Genomic DNA, 13,374 nt, shown 5'->3' with positions numbered 1-13,374 from the left:
AATAACCTATCTGAACTAGTTTTAAGCGTTTCTGATTTAAGAAGAATTGGGTATTGATAAAAATATATATGAAAGGGTCAATTTATTTCATTACATTTGACAACCTCCACGTCATTAAGAAAAATGCGAAGTACATCCCGAAAAAAATACAAGTAACAATAAAAACTATATTAAAGTTTTATTTTTTATTCTAAGAAAAAGTGATAGCTTGAATAGAATTCAAATGACAAGATGACATTATTGAAACACAATCACTCTTGAGTAAAGAAATTGAATAAAAATTACTTGATTAAAAGCAGCGAGATATAATCTGAAGTGCATGACGCAAATACACTAAGATGATATCGTAAATAGGGAGGAATAATGGATTGCATTTATGAAAGGGGTGCTTTTGATTGGCTTGAAGATGAAGATAAGTATGATTCGGTGGGGTTAAGTTTCATCGCAAATCTTTATGCAACGGACCCCTGGATAAGGAGTTGGAAGCCTCAGGCTATAATGCTGCGTCAGACAAAGACACTTTTAGAAGAGAATGAATGTAGAGTACACTAGAATGATAGCGCTTTAGCAATAATTAATTTTTTTTCTAAATATTTAGATTTTTTTATTCATTTCATTTCTTTTCTCTCCATTTTTCACATACAAGTCAAAAATACATAAATACAATTACAAAAATGAACAAAAGTACCGACTTTACATTTGCAAAGATTTGGTAATTACATGAACAAAATACGATACTTATTTTTATAAAACTTAACATTCTTAAAAGCATGAGTATTCGGGTGTATGTTAAAGAAGAAAGGGGTGAAATGAAAAGAGAGACCAGCGGAGAAGTTTGGCTTGTTGGACGCTGATCCTTCGAATACGTAAATAATGTAAATAACGTAATATAATGTGAACTTGGTAAATGATCATTCGAATCAAGGGAACGTAAATAGTATAGGAAAATCGCTGAACATATGGAAGATAAATGCATGTTCATGGATGATAAAACAAAAAACACAAAAACACACACACACCAAAAAGCTACACAAAAACCACGAAAAAAACACACAAAAACCCCCCAAAACGAAAAAAACCTATAAATTAACTATAAACTATACAAAATATAAATTCTATATGACCATAACAGAACGAGAACGTGGGTATATAGTTGAAATATTGATGAATTAGGGGGAATAGCATGATCATGGCAAAAAGTAACCATTTGGGTGTTTTATGTGTTTTATTGTGTTTACCATTGATCAATTCAGTTACTATGTATTTGGCTTCTTTTATACCGTTTTGTAATTCAGTCAAATTTCGAAGCAACTTTAAATATCAAGATTATGTGCATTTTACGCTTATACTATGTAAACTCAATAACATAAAATCCTAATTTCTAAATAGCTAAATATTTAGCGAAAAAGGTTTGAGTGAATTAATTTGGAGAGTTTTTTTTTCTTACATTAATTGACTACCTTCTCATTGAAAAGAAAAGTGCATACCTTAAAGGGGAATGAAACCTTTGGATATAAGTATCCTTGTGTCGAAACAGAAAAATCAAAGAAACAGATCAACGAAAGTTTGAGAAAAATCGGACAAACAATGACAAAGTTATGAGCATTTGAATATCACTAATGCTATGAAGATCCTCCCATTGGCAATGCGACAAGGATGTTGTTACCTATAAAATATAGGAACAGAATCGTTACTATTATACATGTAGATTACTTAATATTAATACCATGGAAAAACATCTTTTCAATTGAAATCAATGTACAATGATGCATGCAAAGAAGACTGTGTTTAGTATTCATTAACCAAAGTAGTACAGTTTTTATTTGCAGTTTCTTTTTTTACTTGAAGGATCTTTGAAATTCGTTTGAGTGAATTAATTTGGAGCGATTACGTTCATTGACTAGTTTCTCATTGAAAATTAAAATGCATACCTCAAGTTATAAGTATGCTGTATTGTGTATGGAAAAAATTGTTACCAATCAAAATATAGGAACACAATCGTTACTATTATACATGTAGATTACTTAACATTAATGCCAAGGCCAAACATCTTTTCAATTGAAATCAATGTACAATGATGCATGCAAAGAAGACTGTGTTTAGTATTCATTAACCAACGCAATATAGTTTTTATCTGCATTTTCCTTTTTTACTCGAAGGATCTTTGAAATTCGTGGAGATGAGTTAAAATTTGTGAACAGACTGAGTTTGGAGACGGTATTGAATGCAAAAAAATGTACAACAGTACAAGGTGAAACTAATCATCATTTAAAGAAAAAAAGATTAAAAAAAAAGATTAATGGGCTAAGATTGTATCATATACAGTGCGTATCAAAAACAAGTGGAATGCCTCTGGCCGTCTCACCTGCATCACGCAGTTCAATATAGTAGCAGTGCTGACTTTGCATACTACTCTAACTCGCACAAGATGTTCAGTGATACATGGTTACTCTTATGTCCTCTTTTTATGAACTAGACCAATAAACTTACAGAGATATGATGGTTATTCAACAAAAAAACCCAACATGGCCAAAGTTCATTGACCTTACATGACCTTTGACCTTGATCATGTGACCTGAAACTGGAACAGGATGTTCAGTGATACTTGATTACTCTTATGTACAAGTTTCATGAATCAGATCCATAAACTTTCAAAGTTATGATGGTAATTCAACAGATACACCCAATTCGGCTAAAGTTCATTGACCTTTGACCTTGGACATGTGACCTGAAACAAGCACAGGATGTTCAGTGATACTTGGTTACTCTAATGTCCAAGTTTAACGAACTAGACCAATAAACTTTCAAAGTTATGATGGTAATTCAACAGATACCCGATTCGGCCAAAGTTCATTGACCCTAAATGACCTTTGACCTTAATCATGAGACCTGAAACTTGCACAAAATGTTCAGTGATGCTTGATTACTATTATGTCCAAGTTTCATGAATAAGATCCATAAACTTTCAAAGTTATGATGGGAATTCAACAGATATCCCCAATTCGGCCAAAGTTCATTGACCCTAAATGACCTTTGACCTTGATCATGTGACCTGAAACTTGCACAAAATGTTCAGTGATGCTTGATTACTATTATGTCCAAGTTTCATGAATCAGATCCATAAACTTTCAAAGTTATGATGGGAATTCAACAGATATCCCCAATTCGTCCAAAGTTCATTGACCCTAAATGACCTTTGACCTTGGTCATGTGACGTGAAACTCATGCAGGATGTTCATTGATACTTGATTAACCTTATGTCCAAGTTTCATGAACTAGGTCCATATATTTTCTAAGTTATGATGACATTCCAAAAACTTAACCTCAGGTTAAGATTTCGATGTTGATTCCTCCAACATGGTCTAAGTTCATTGACCCTAAATGACCTTTGACCTTGGTCATGTGACATGAAACTCTAATAGGATGTTCAGTAATACTTGATTAACCTTATGGCCAAGTTTTATTAACTAGGTCCATATACTTTCTAAGTTATGATGTCATTTCAAAAACTTAACCTCAGGTTAAGATTTGATGTTGACGCCGCCGCCGCCGCCGTCGCCGTCGGAAAAGCGGCGCCTATAGTCTCACTTTGCTTCGCAGGTGAGACAAAAACGGGACAGATTTGAAAAGTCTATAAAATTTTAGTTTCAAATTATTATTTCTATATTTTGGTGTTAATAGGTGCTCTAAGGTCTGGTCTTTCAAATGCTATTAAAAAAAATAGTTTTGTTCATGCTTGAGCGAACACGGGACGTTTTTGTTGGGGGTTCAAAAAGAGGCTTGCGCCAGAATTGCAGAATATGAGTAATATGATGATCGGACTTCTTGCTTATTAGCAGACTTCCTCTTAACCTTTTCATTATCTTTGCCATAATTTTCAAATCATGCGGTCAAAATTCATTTTCAGATCTATTTATTTGCTTGAATTATTCTGTTATTTCTTTTTAATATGCTTTCTGTTAGTTTTGAATATTCCTTCTTCAAGCTAAAATTATTTTTTTCAACTGAATTATGGGAGAGCATGGATTTTTTTATTCAAATCCTTTCATTATGTGCTACAAAGATTATGGTGCCTTTTGAACAAAGCCACACAGATGGGTGGGCGCTCGGGTTGCTCCCCCCCCCCCCCAATTAAAAAAAATCATGACCAAAAAAGTGGACAGGAAATAAAAGGACAGATAGAAAGTAAAATATGATATTATTTTTTGAATATTATGTCAAAATCTATCACAAAATTTGATATTGTAATTAAAAAAGTGGGAATATTTGCGTGCTCACTTCGCTCGCTCAAAACTTTTTAATACATTTTACCCGATCTGCCATATCTAGCTCCTTCAAAATTGACTCAATACACCATTGTCATAGAAAGACATGAATCCCTTCCTGTGTTTCCTGTCAAGCAATTAAACTTGGTCAAGGAATTAAAGACCCATTGAAAAATAGATTCATGTCTTTTAAAGGTACATAACATTGTTTGTTTCACATAATAAAACGATTTTAATAATCACAAGTTTTCCCAATTAATCATTCAAATCTTCTTGCTTGGGTTGACAAAAAATCTTCTTTTCTCAGTTACTTATGAAGGAAAATTAAAAGGTAAGAGAAGATTAAATGAAAAAACGAAATAATTCAATGAAATAAATAACTTTGTAAATGAAATTTGACAGCATAATTCGAAAATTGTGGAACAGATAATGAAAAGGTCAAGAGGATTTCTCCTGATTAGCAAGAAGTCTGATCATTGTATTACACATATTCTGCAATTCTGGCGCAAGCCTCTTTTTGAACCCCCAACAAAAATGTCCCGTGTTCGCTCAAGCATGAATAAAATTTATTTTTTTAAATTGCATTTCAAAGATAAGACCTTAGAGCATCTATTAACACCAAAATATAGACATCATTATTTGAAACAAAAATTTTATAGACTTTTCAAATCTGTCCCGTTTTTGTCTCACCTGCGAAGCAAAGTGAGACTATAGGCGCCGCTTTTCCGGCGACGGCGGCGGCGTCAACATCAAATCTTAACCTGAGGTTAAGTTTTTGAAATGACGTCATAACTTAGAAAGTATATGGACCTAGTTAATAAAACTTAGCCATAAGGTTAATCAAGTATTACTGAACATCCTATTAGAGTTTCATGTCACATGACCAAGGTCAAAGGTCATTTAGGGTCAATGAACTTAGACCATGTTGGAGGAATCAACATCGAAATCTTAACCTGAGGTTAAGTTTTTGAAATGTCATCATAACTTAGAAAATATATGGACCTAGTTCATGAAACTTGAACATTAGGTTAATCAAGTATCACTGAACATCCTACATGAGTTTCACGTCACATGACCAAGGTCAAAGGTCATTTAGGGTCAATGAACTTTGGCCGAATTGGGGAAATCTGTTGAATTCCCATCATAACTTTGAAAGTTTATGGATCTGATTCATGAAACTTGGACACAATAGTAATCAAGCATCACTGAAAATTTTGTGCAAGTTTCAGGTCTCATGATTAAAGTCAAAGGTCATTTAGGGTCAATGAACTTTTGCCGAATCGGGGGTATCTGTTGAATTACCATCATAACTTTGAAAGTTTATTGGTCTAGTTCATTAAACTTGGATATTAGAGTAATCAAGTATCACTGAACATCCTGTGCGCGTTTCAGGTCACATGACCAAGGTCAAAGGTCAATGAACTTTGGCCGAATTGGGTGTATCTGTTGAATTACCATCATAACTTTGAAAGTTTATGGATCTGATTCATGAAACTTGTACATAAGAGTAATCAAGTATCACTGAATATCCTGTTCGAGTTTCAGGTCACATGATCAAGGTCGAAGGTCATGTAAGGTCAATGAACTTTGGCCATGTTGGGTTTTTTTGTTGAATAACCATCATATCTCTGTAAGTTTATTGGTCTAGTTCATAAAAAGTGGACATAACAGTAACCATGTACATGTATCACTGAACATCTTGTGCGAGTTAGAGTAGTATTCAAAGTCAGCACTGCTGCTATATTGAACCGCGTGATGCAGGTGAGACGGCCAGAGGCATTCCACTTGTTTTTTATACGCACTGTATTGGCATTTAAAGAAATCTCATACATAATCGTTGAAAACTTAATGAAAAAAAGTTCTTGGACACTTATAAAAGTTGAAATATTCCATATAGATGTTTGATTAAAGGCAAATTATTGTATGTCAACATGACAAGACAATATTCCTCTTCCAGTATGACATGACATTTTCATGTTAACAGTCATGCATGGGTGGTTAAATGCGTTAAACTATAGCAATGTCAGTAAAAGAAAATTGCAAGAAATGGATCAGTCAGTGCATGGCTGGTTACAGGCATTAAATAATAGCAATGCCAGTAAAAGAAAATTGCAAGAAAACGATCAGTCATTCTTTCAGTTGTGAAAGTTGGTGTGGCATAAATATCCAGTAAACGATAAAAGCAAACTTAAAGTCAAATACCACTCTAAAAGTGACGAGAAAGTTATCCACGTTGGATGCGTCACTATTCCACTGGAATTTCAAGTCAAAGTTAGTCGATGAAAAAAAATGTCTAATTTCAGTATCTTGGCATGAGCAAAAGAAAATTATCCTTATCCTCCTATCTTCTGCAGGGGTGGTGGCCCTACATGTAGGTTGACCACTCCTATGTCGGTCTATAACTTCATCAGTAGCCAAATACAGCTGGTTCAAATTTGAAATTGTTGGTGAAACTTGAAAATATCGAGCCACTCGACTAAACGACTGCCCAGACTGCAACATTCCTATTGCTCTTGCACGCTCTTGGTTGGAAAGCTTGATCTTAAAAGTGAGTGTCCAAATGATCCATTGTGTGGGTGCGTCGTGGTCTAGTGGTAATGACTCTCGCCTTTGAAACAGAGGGTCGTGTGTTCGATTCGTAGCCATGGCGTATTTTCCTTCAGCAAGGAATTTATCCACAGTTCCACACTGTGCTGCACTCGACCCAGGTGAGGTGAATGGGTACCTGGCAGGAGTAATTCCTTGCATGCACTGAGCCCCGGTGATGGTAGCTCGAGCTAAAGCCGGGGTAATAATAGCAGCGCTTTATATCCTCTGGCAAAAAGCGCTTTATAAATCCAGCTATTATTATCATTGTGCATTTCATGAGGCATCCCTAAGCATTCAATTCAAATGATAACCACCTGTTGAAATTGTTGAATGTATGCCTAACAGGATGGCCATGGTCATTAGCCATTTCAGGCAATTTTCTTTTACTGACATTGCTTTTGTTTAAAGCATTTAACCACCCATGCATTACCGTTCACATGAAAATGTCATGTCATACTGGAAGAGGAATATTGTCTGGTCATGTTGACGTACAATAATTGCCTTTAATCAAATATCTATATGGAATATTTTAACTTTTATAAGTGTCCAAGAACTTTTATTGCCGAGTGTATAAAAAAAACCTAAAAAAGTTTGGAAATCAGAATTTGGCAATTATTTTCCAAACTCCCAATTTTACACAATGCATATCTGACTTCATTCAAAAGATAATTTAATTCTCTCTAACGTGATATTATGCTTGTTATGATCATGCCATCACAAAAGAGCAGAATTCAAAAGTGTTGGATGAGGTGAGAATTGAAAAGCTGCAAAACGAGCAAAAATAGTTCGAAAATCTTAGTTTGGCCATTAATTTTTCCCAACTCCCAATTTTACACAATGCATGATTGATATCATTTAAAAGATCATTTAATTTCTTTGAATGATACCATGTTTGTTATGATCATGCCATCACAAAAAGAGCAGGATTCAAAAGTGTAAGGTCTGAACTGGAAAGATGCAAAACGAGCAGAAAGAGTCATGAAGGGTCTCAATATAGAAAATGATTATTTTGTCTGTGTCAATTGTTGTGGTTTAGGTAGTGATGGTTCTGTGGGATAACATGGTTTGAGTCGTGGTTTGTCGATGTAAAGGTGCATTAAAACAATTAAAAGAAACCGCTGAGAAACTCACTCATCACCAGCACGGAAAAAGAACAGTGACTTTTCAATATTGTGCCATTTTGCAACTTTTGAATTTTGACTTTGCCCCACATTTCAAGGCACTGCACCTCCATGTGAACCATAATCGTATCATGTGGGGTATCATTTCAAAGAAAATTAAATGATCTACTAATTGATATTGATTACCCATTTACTAAAAACGAGGAGGGATTATCGATCAAAGTCAAAAGAAACCACTGAGAAAGTCACTCATCACCACGGAAAAAAGAACAGTGACTTTCAATATTGTGTCATTTTGCAACATTTGAATTTTGACCTTGCCCCACATTTCATGGCACTGCGCTTCCAATGATGTAGGGTATCATTTTAAAGGGAATTAAATGATCTTTTTTGAGGAGTTTATATTGGGGATCAAGTCCGACCCTTCAGTTCGCCAGCAGTTTCTGAGTGACTGAGGGAAAGGCGCATAACACAAACAACAATGTTAACAATGATATCTACTTTGGAATATCTGAAATACAGCTTATGTAACTCGGGTAAATTGTTTTTGATTAAATCACAGTATAAGATGTGCTTGCATTAGCCACCTATTATTAATGCAAACTGAGGTATAGATTTAATTTCTGACAATCGCACATCTACCCTTGATGTGAATTCTTGAACTTAGTCTGGTTGTTGTTGTTGCTGCTGTATCAAAATGTAAACACCAGAAAAGGGGCTGAGAAAACATAACCGGTAGCTATAGAGATACCGACTATAAATCACATGGGTTCATCTTACCAAGGCAGCAACAATATCATGTTGATACTCCTCTATAAAGCTGCTTAAAGTAATCACTTACATCCCATGAAATCTATCCCCACCGATTCCTTGTACGTTACAGGTTGCATTTATTTCTACCCCAAAAGGAAATTGCAATGAGATCATAAAAAAAAACTTCGCTGTGAACACTGACTTCTGGAATTTTTATTGGAAGATAATTTGTTTTTAAACTTTTTCATAAATTCAATTTTCGAAATAATATTTTATTTCGAATATATAAACAAATAATAAATACATGGATAAAGTGATAAATAATGAGAAAATAGATCAATATTTTTTTTAATGAAATAAAGAGAAGAATCTTGAAATACATCATGAAAATATCTTGAAATAATAATAAATCTTGAAATTTTATATAGCAATCTCATCCGGACCACGGATTCTACATAAATGTTTATTATTAATTCTGCGAAAATTCAATTTATCTTTACTCCTCCTAGCTTTTTGTGGACTTGCATGCCTCGCACAAAATCTTTGATTGTTTTTTTTTTCAAAAAGCCCCTACATTTATTTTCCCATAAACCTTAAAGGGAGTTTCTATGTTTGTTTAGGTTTTGTTTTCCCCAAATTATTGATGATTAATTAGAATCGTAAATAATGATCTCCGTCGTTGCTTATCATCATAGTTATTTGTCTTTTATCTCGTTTGAAACTTTTACGAAATGAAAAGTATTTTAATTTAGTAGAAAACTAAGAACCTGCAAGAACATTAAAGAAAAGTAGAGAACATTGAAAAGTAAGAAGACACAATCTGAGGTGAGAATTAGCCCTTGCACAAGGTGTAAGATAACAATGTGTATTGGTACTTCTGTCATTAATGAAGGAACGAACGATCCAACAATAGGAAAAATTAAGGTAATTTTGTAAATTATCTCCTCCCCGAAATTATGGGAAAGGTCTAATATGGCACAATAAACATCTATTTTATTTTTCATTTCCCAAATTCTGTAACGTTGAAAACATCATAATATCAATTTTGAACAGCATTTACAAACATGATAAATACGAAATAAGAGTAACAAGCATAAAAAAATGATATAGCTCATGAAGTGCATAAAATGGAAAAAGTGGAAGAAACCCTTAGAAGCAAAGTGTTTGTAGATAATAGATAATGTTTCATTTTAGGTATATAACTTACGAAATTATGGTTAAATCACACAAAAATACAATAAACATGATGGAGACAATATGATTAAGCCTTGCATAGATGAGCCTGCTGCTATATAGCTTATAACAATCAATGATACTTCAATGTATTGTTTACGAATCAGCCTTATTATTTGGATAAGGTCCAATCATTTTCTTCTAATACCTGTTTAATTAGTATTTACAAGGAGCTTCAAACTCCTTGGTATTTACAAATAAAGCCAAATATACACATTCATAATGAGCATGATGAGTAGTCGTGAGTGTGCAGAGGTCAGGGGATTAATGACAAAGAACAATATGACAAAGAACAATAATGTTATGTACACCCGACATTTATTTATGATGGAGTATATGGAAACTAATAGTTTGCGAACCTATGTGCACGTCCTGCTTTTTGTCAAGCATGTCAAGTAATCACCTTGGATATGATAACATTTCAGAGTCCTTCGAAATCATGATGTACTGTATTATAATTTCATGTTGATGTTGATAAAATTTTATGCATAACGATTTGGGAAAGCGAAATCTATACAATAAGATACATCTACGTAAGTTGTGTTTTAATACGCAAAGATTCATATTTCCATCAAAATGCAATTTTATTGGAAAATTGATGAAATGTAACTTTAGATGTTTGGGCTTGATTTATATTTTTTAACAATATGTAGAATTAATTGAAGTGATTTGTAGGTATTTTAATCGAGCACTTTTTGTATCATCTATTTCCTTATTTCTGTTTTCGTTTCTGAAATATCACATATTTATCTGTATGTGATTAGGTTGCTATATCGATATAGAAATATTGAATTCCTACAAACACAACATATTTTTCTAAGTTTTTTAGTTTTTTTTACAGTTTTATCAGAAAAAAATAATACAGGCTCGTGTAATGCATAAAATGAAATGTCAATTATTTATGTTTTGATATAGTTTATTACATTTGCATATCAATAGTGTAACAGAGATTATTTTTTTATTATACATTTTCATAGATGATTATATAGATTCTCTAAGTAATAAAATACTTTCACATGAAGTAGTGGTATCATCATTTCTTCAGGAACAACATACCCCCTCCCCCATCCAAGAAAAATTATGGGAGACGAGACCAACTTGACTTATCCTTTATTATAGGGACCAATTCCAGGGCGATTTTACTTTTGCAGGTTATAATTTGTTACTCTTTTTAGAATGGGAAGTACCAGTCAGTCAAATCAAAACTACATTGGAGGGAGTACATTGAAACAAATCTTGATGTAAGTTGCTATTTTATTTCTTTAAACATTGTAAAATACTGTATATTTTGCCATATATTTTGGAGAACGGATTTATTATTATAAAAATAGTAGGCATTGGTTATACAATGTTTAAACTTTGGATCATGGCATGAACTGCGTACCTCCCGGGAGAAGGGAGGGGGGGGGGGCAAACATACTCCAGTGCTTAGCGTAATGGCCTGCGGTGCAAATCATATCGCCTTTTCAGAATAAACCTTTTAGTATTTTAGTACCATTTCCATTTGAATGAGCCATCATCTGTAAACATTTCGATAAAGATAACCTTAATATCGAAGAAATTATCAATCAATCGATAAATCAATCAATCAATGACCCGATCAGACCATCAATTAAAGTGGGGAGTCGGACAAAATAAATATATGTTCCGTTATGTATTGAGTATAAATGGAAAAAGGGTTTAGATTAATTTTATCCAAACGATGTCATGTACAAACTTCATCTTAAAAAGCTAGCACAAAACCAAACAATGCCACCATGCAGCAAACATTGAAACAAAGGTTGATTCAAACTCTTCAAGAGGTACTATCACACTCTCGAATTCGTGCTCTTCTGGAATCAACTTAATTCGAATTTGGATTCTTTGTATAGACAACCGATATTGAGTTTAATTTGTTTATTTGACACAAGCAACAATACTCCCGGATATCGAAGTGAAAATACAACTTTTGACTTGCTTTTAGCAAGGTACTTACCAAAACAGGACAGCGTTGATTCCAGAGTAAGAGAAGAATTCTAACGAAGATTGTGATAACAAGAAAGTGGGCCAGTGACGACTGTTTTTGTTGAAAAGTACCGGTAGATAAAGCTTTCAAGTTGGATGCAGTTTCACTTTATATCGGGCAGATGTTTGTGCTATGCAAGTTCATGGTAAAAGAGTACACCTGTGTTAAACCACGGTAAGATATAATCACGAAGGCTAATGGAGAGCCAAAATACATCATGATGATCTCCGAAGAAGAATTCAGGGATTTTATATTACTTTGAAGAAAACAACGTATTGGGTCAAAGCATTCTGATCGATCAGCAAACCATGTGCATTATGACTGCCCTCGAAGCACAGAGTGAGTGCGGAGTGAGAGAGCTAAGCCGTGATAAACGAGATGCGACGATCTGTTGCTATAATGACTGTGTTGTCGCTTAGGGGCAAAGCATCGACAATCACATCACTTTGCACCCATTTCACTTCAATTGAACTAAATCCACATGGGACTGATCTTGTTATCTGGCTGCTGTTTTGTGATTGATTTTTTATATCCAAGACAGTAAATATCACATTTTTTGTTCTTTCTCTCCCCTTTCTTTTCTCTATCTATCTTGCTCTGTGTTCGCCATTCTTTCCCGTTTTCCATACCCTTGGTTTGATATTGGAACCATAATACGACCCCTCCCTCTTTCCCACGTTTCTCACTCCTCTTTGCAGGTATTGTTGGTAAGTGAGCATCGGTGATTGGCTGTTTGCTTCTCTAACCGACTGCCCTATAATCATGCTTAATTAAGAATACTTCAAATTAGAATTCTCTTAGGAGGGCTATAGACGTAGCATTAAAACATGCGAAATGAGATTTTTACAAGCTAAATGATGGGAGTGAAAGCTAGATAGTGAAAAGGGGAATAATGCTTTGAGTATTGATAGAAATCATCTTGATATGATTATAGTTTTGTCATTGTGCATGCTCAGTTATTTGGAACCATATTTGGGAAAGAAAAAAACACATTGATGGCAACTAAACCAAAGAGATAAACTTGTAACATGCAATGAATAATTTAGAATCTTAGAAATCTATAGAATTAACATTCACTCAATGATGTGACAGAATGATGATCGCTTTAAAAAAAGCTTAAAATTCAAAGGATTTCAGGCAACCTTTTTCACGACTTTCTCTTGTGATTTCTTGGAATCACAGAGTAACGACACACAATTACTTTGTGTACAGGGGCAGCGTCAAGATATTTAAAAATAGGGAGGCAAGATGACTAATAGGTCAAGGCATTTTTCTCGTTTAGAAAAATTCCTAGAAATGTAACTTTTGAATGCAATTATATGATTTCTTTCCGCCCCCTCCTCAGTATTTACATGTTTCACACCCTCGTCCCACATAGCCCTACCCGTATTTGGATAATCTAAAGTCA

At 34.1% G+C, this 13,374-nt stretch overlaps 1 protein-coding gene across 1 annotated transcript in view; it reads right to left on the bottom strand.

Moving 5' to 3' along the window:
- Window positions 1-12,730, bottom strand: part of LOC121418124 (pinopsin-like) — a 33,902-nt gene extending 21,172 nt beyond the window's left edge. The window contains exons 1-2 of the mRNA XM_041611827.1: window positions 12,596-12,730; window positions 11,937-12,017 (exon numbers count right to left, since the gene is read on the bottom strand). Of these exons, the coding sequence (XP_041467761.1) occupies window positions 11,937-12,017; window positions 12,596-12,730 (216 nt within the window). The remainder of the gene's footprint in view (window positions 1-11,936; window positions 12,018-12,595) is intronic.
- Window positions 12,731-13,374: the final 644 nt, after the last annotated feature.

Source organism: Lytechinus variegatus, chromosome 7 (genome assembly GCF_018143015.1).
Source record: "Lytechinus variegatus isolate NC3 chromosome 7, Lvar_3.0, whole genome shotgun sequence".
NCBI lineage: Eukaryota > Metazoa > Echinodermata > Echinoidea > Temnopleuroida > Toxopneustidae > Lytechinus > Lytechinus variegatus.
This window is presented reverse-complemented; position numbering and strand designations above follow the sequence as displayed.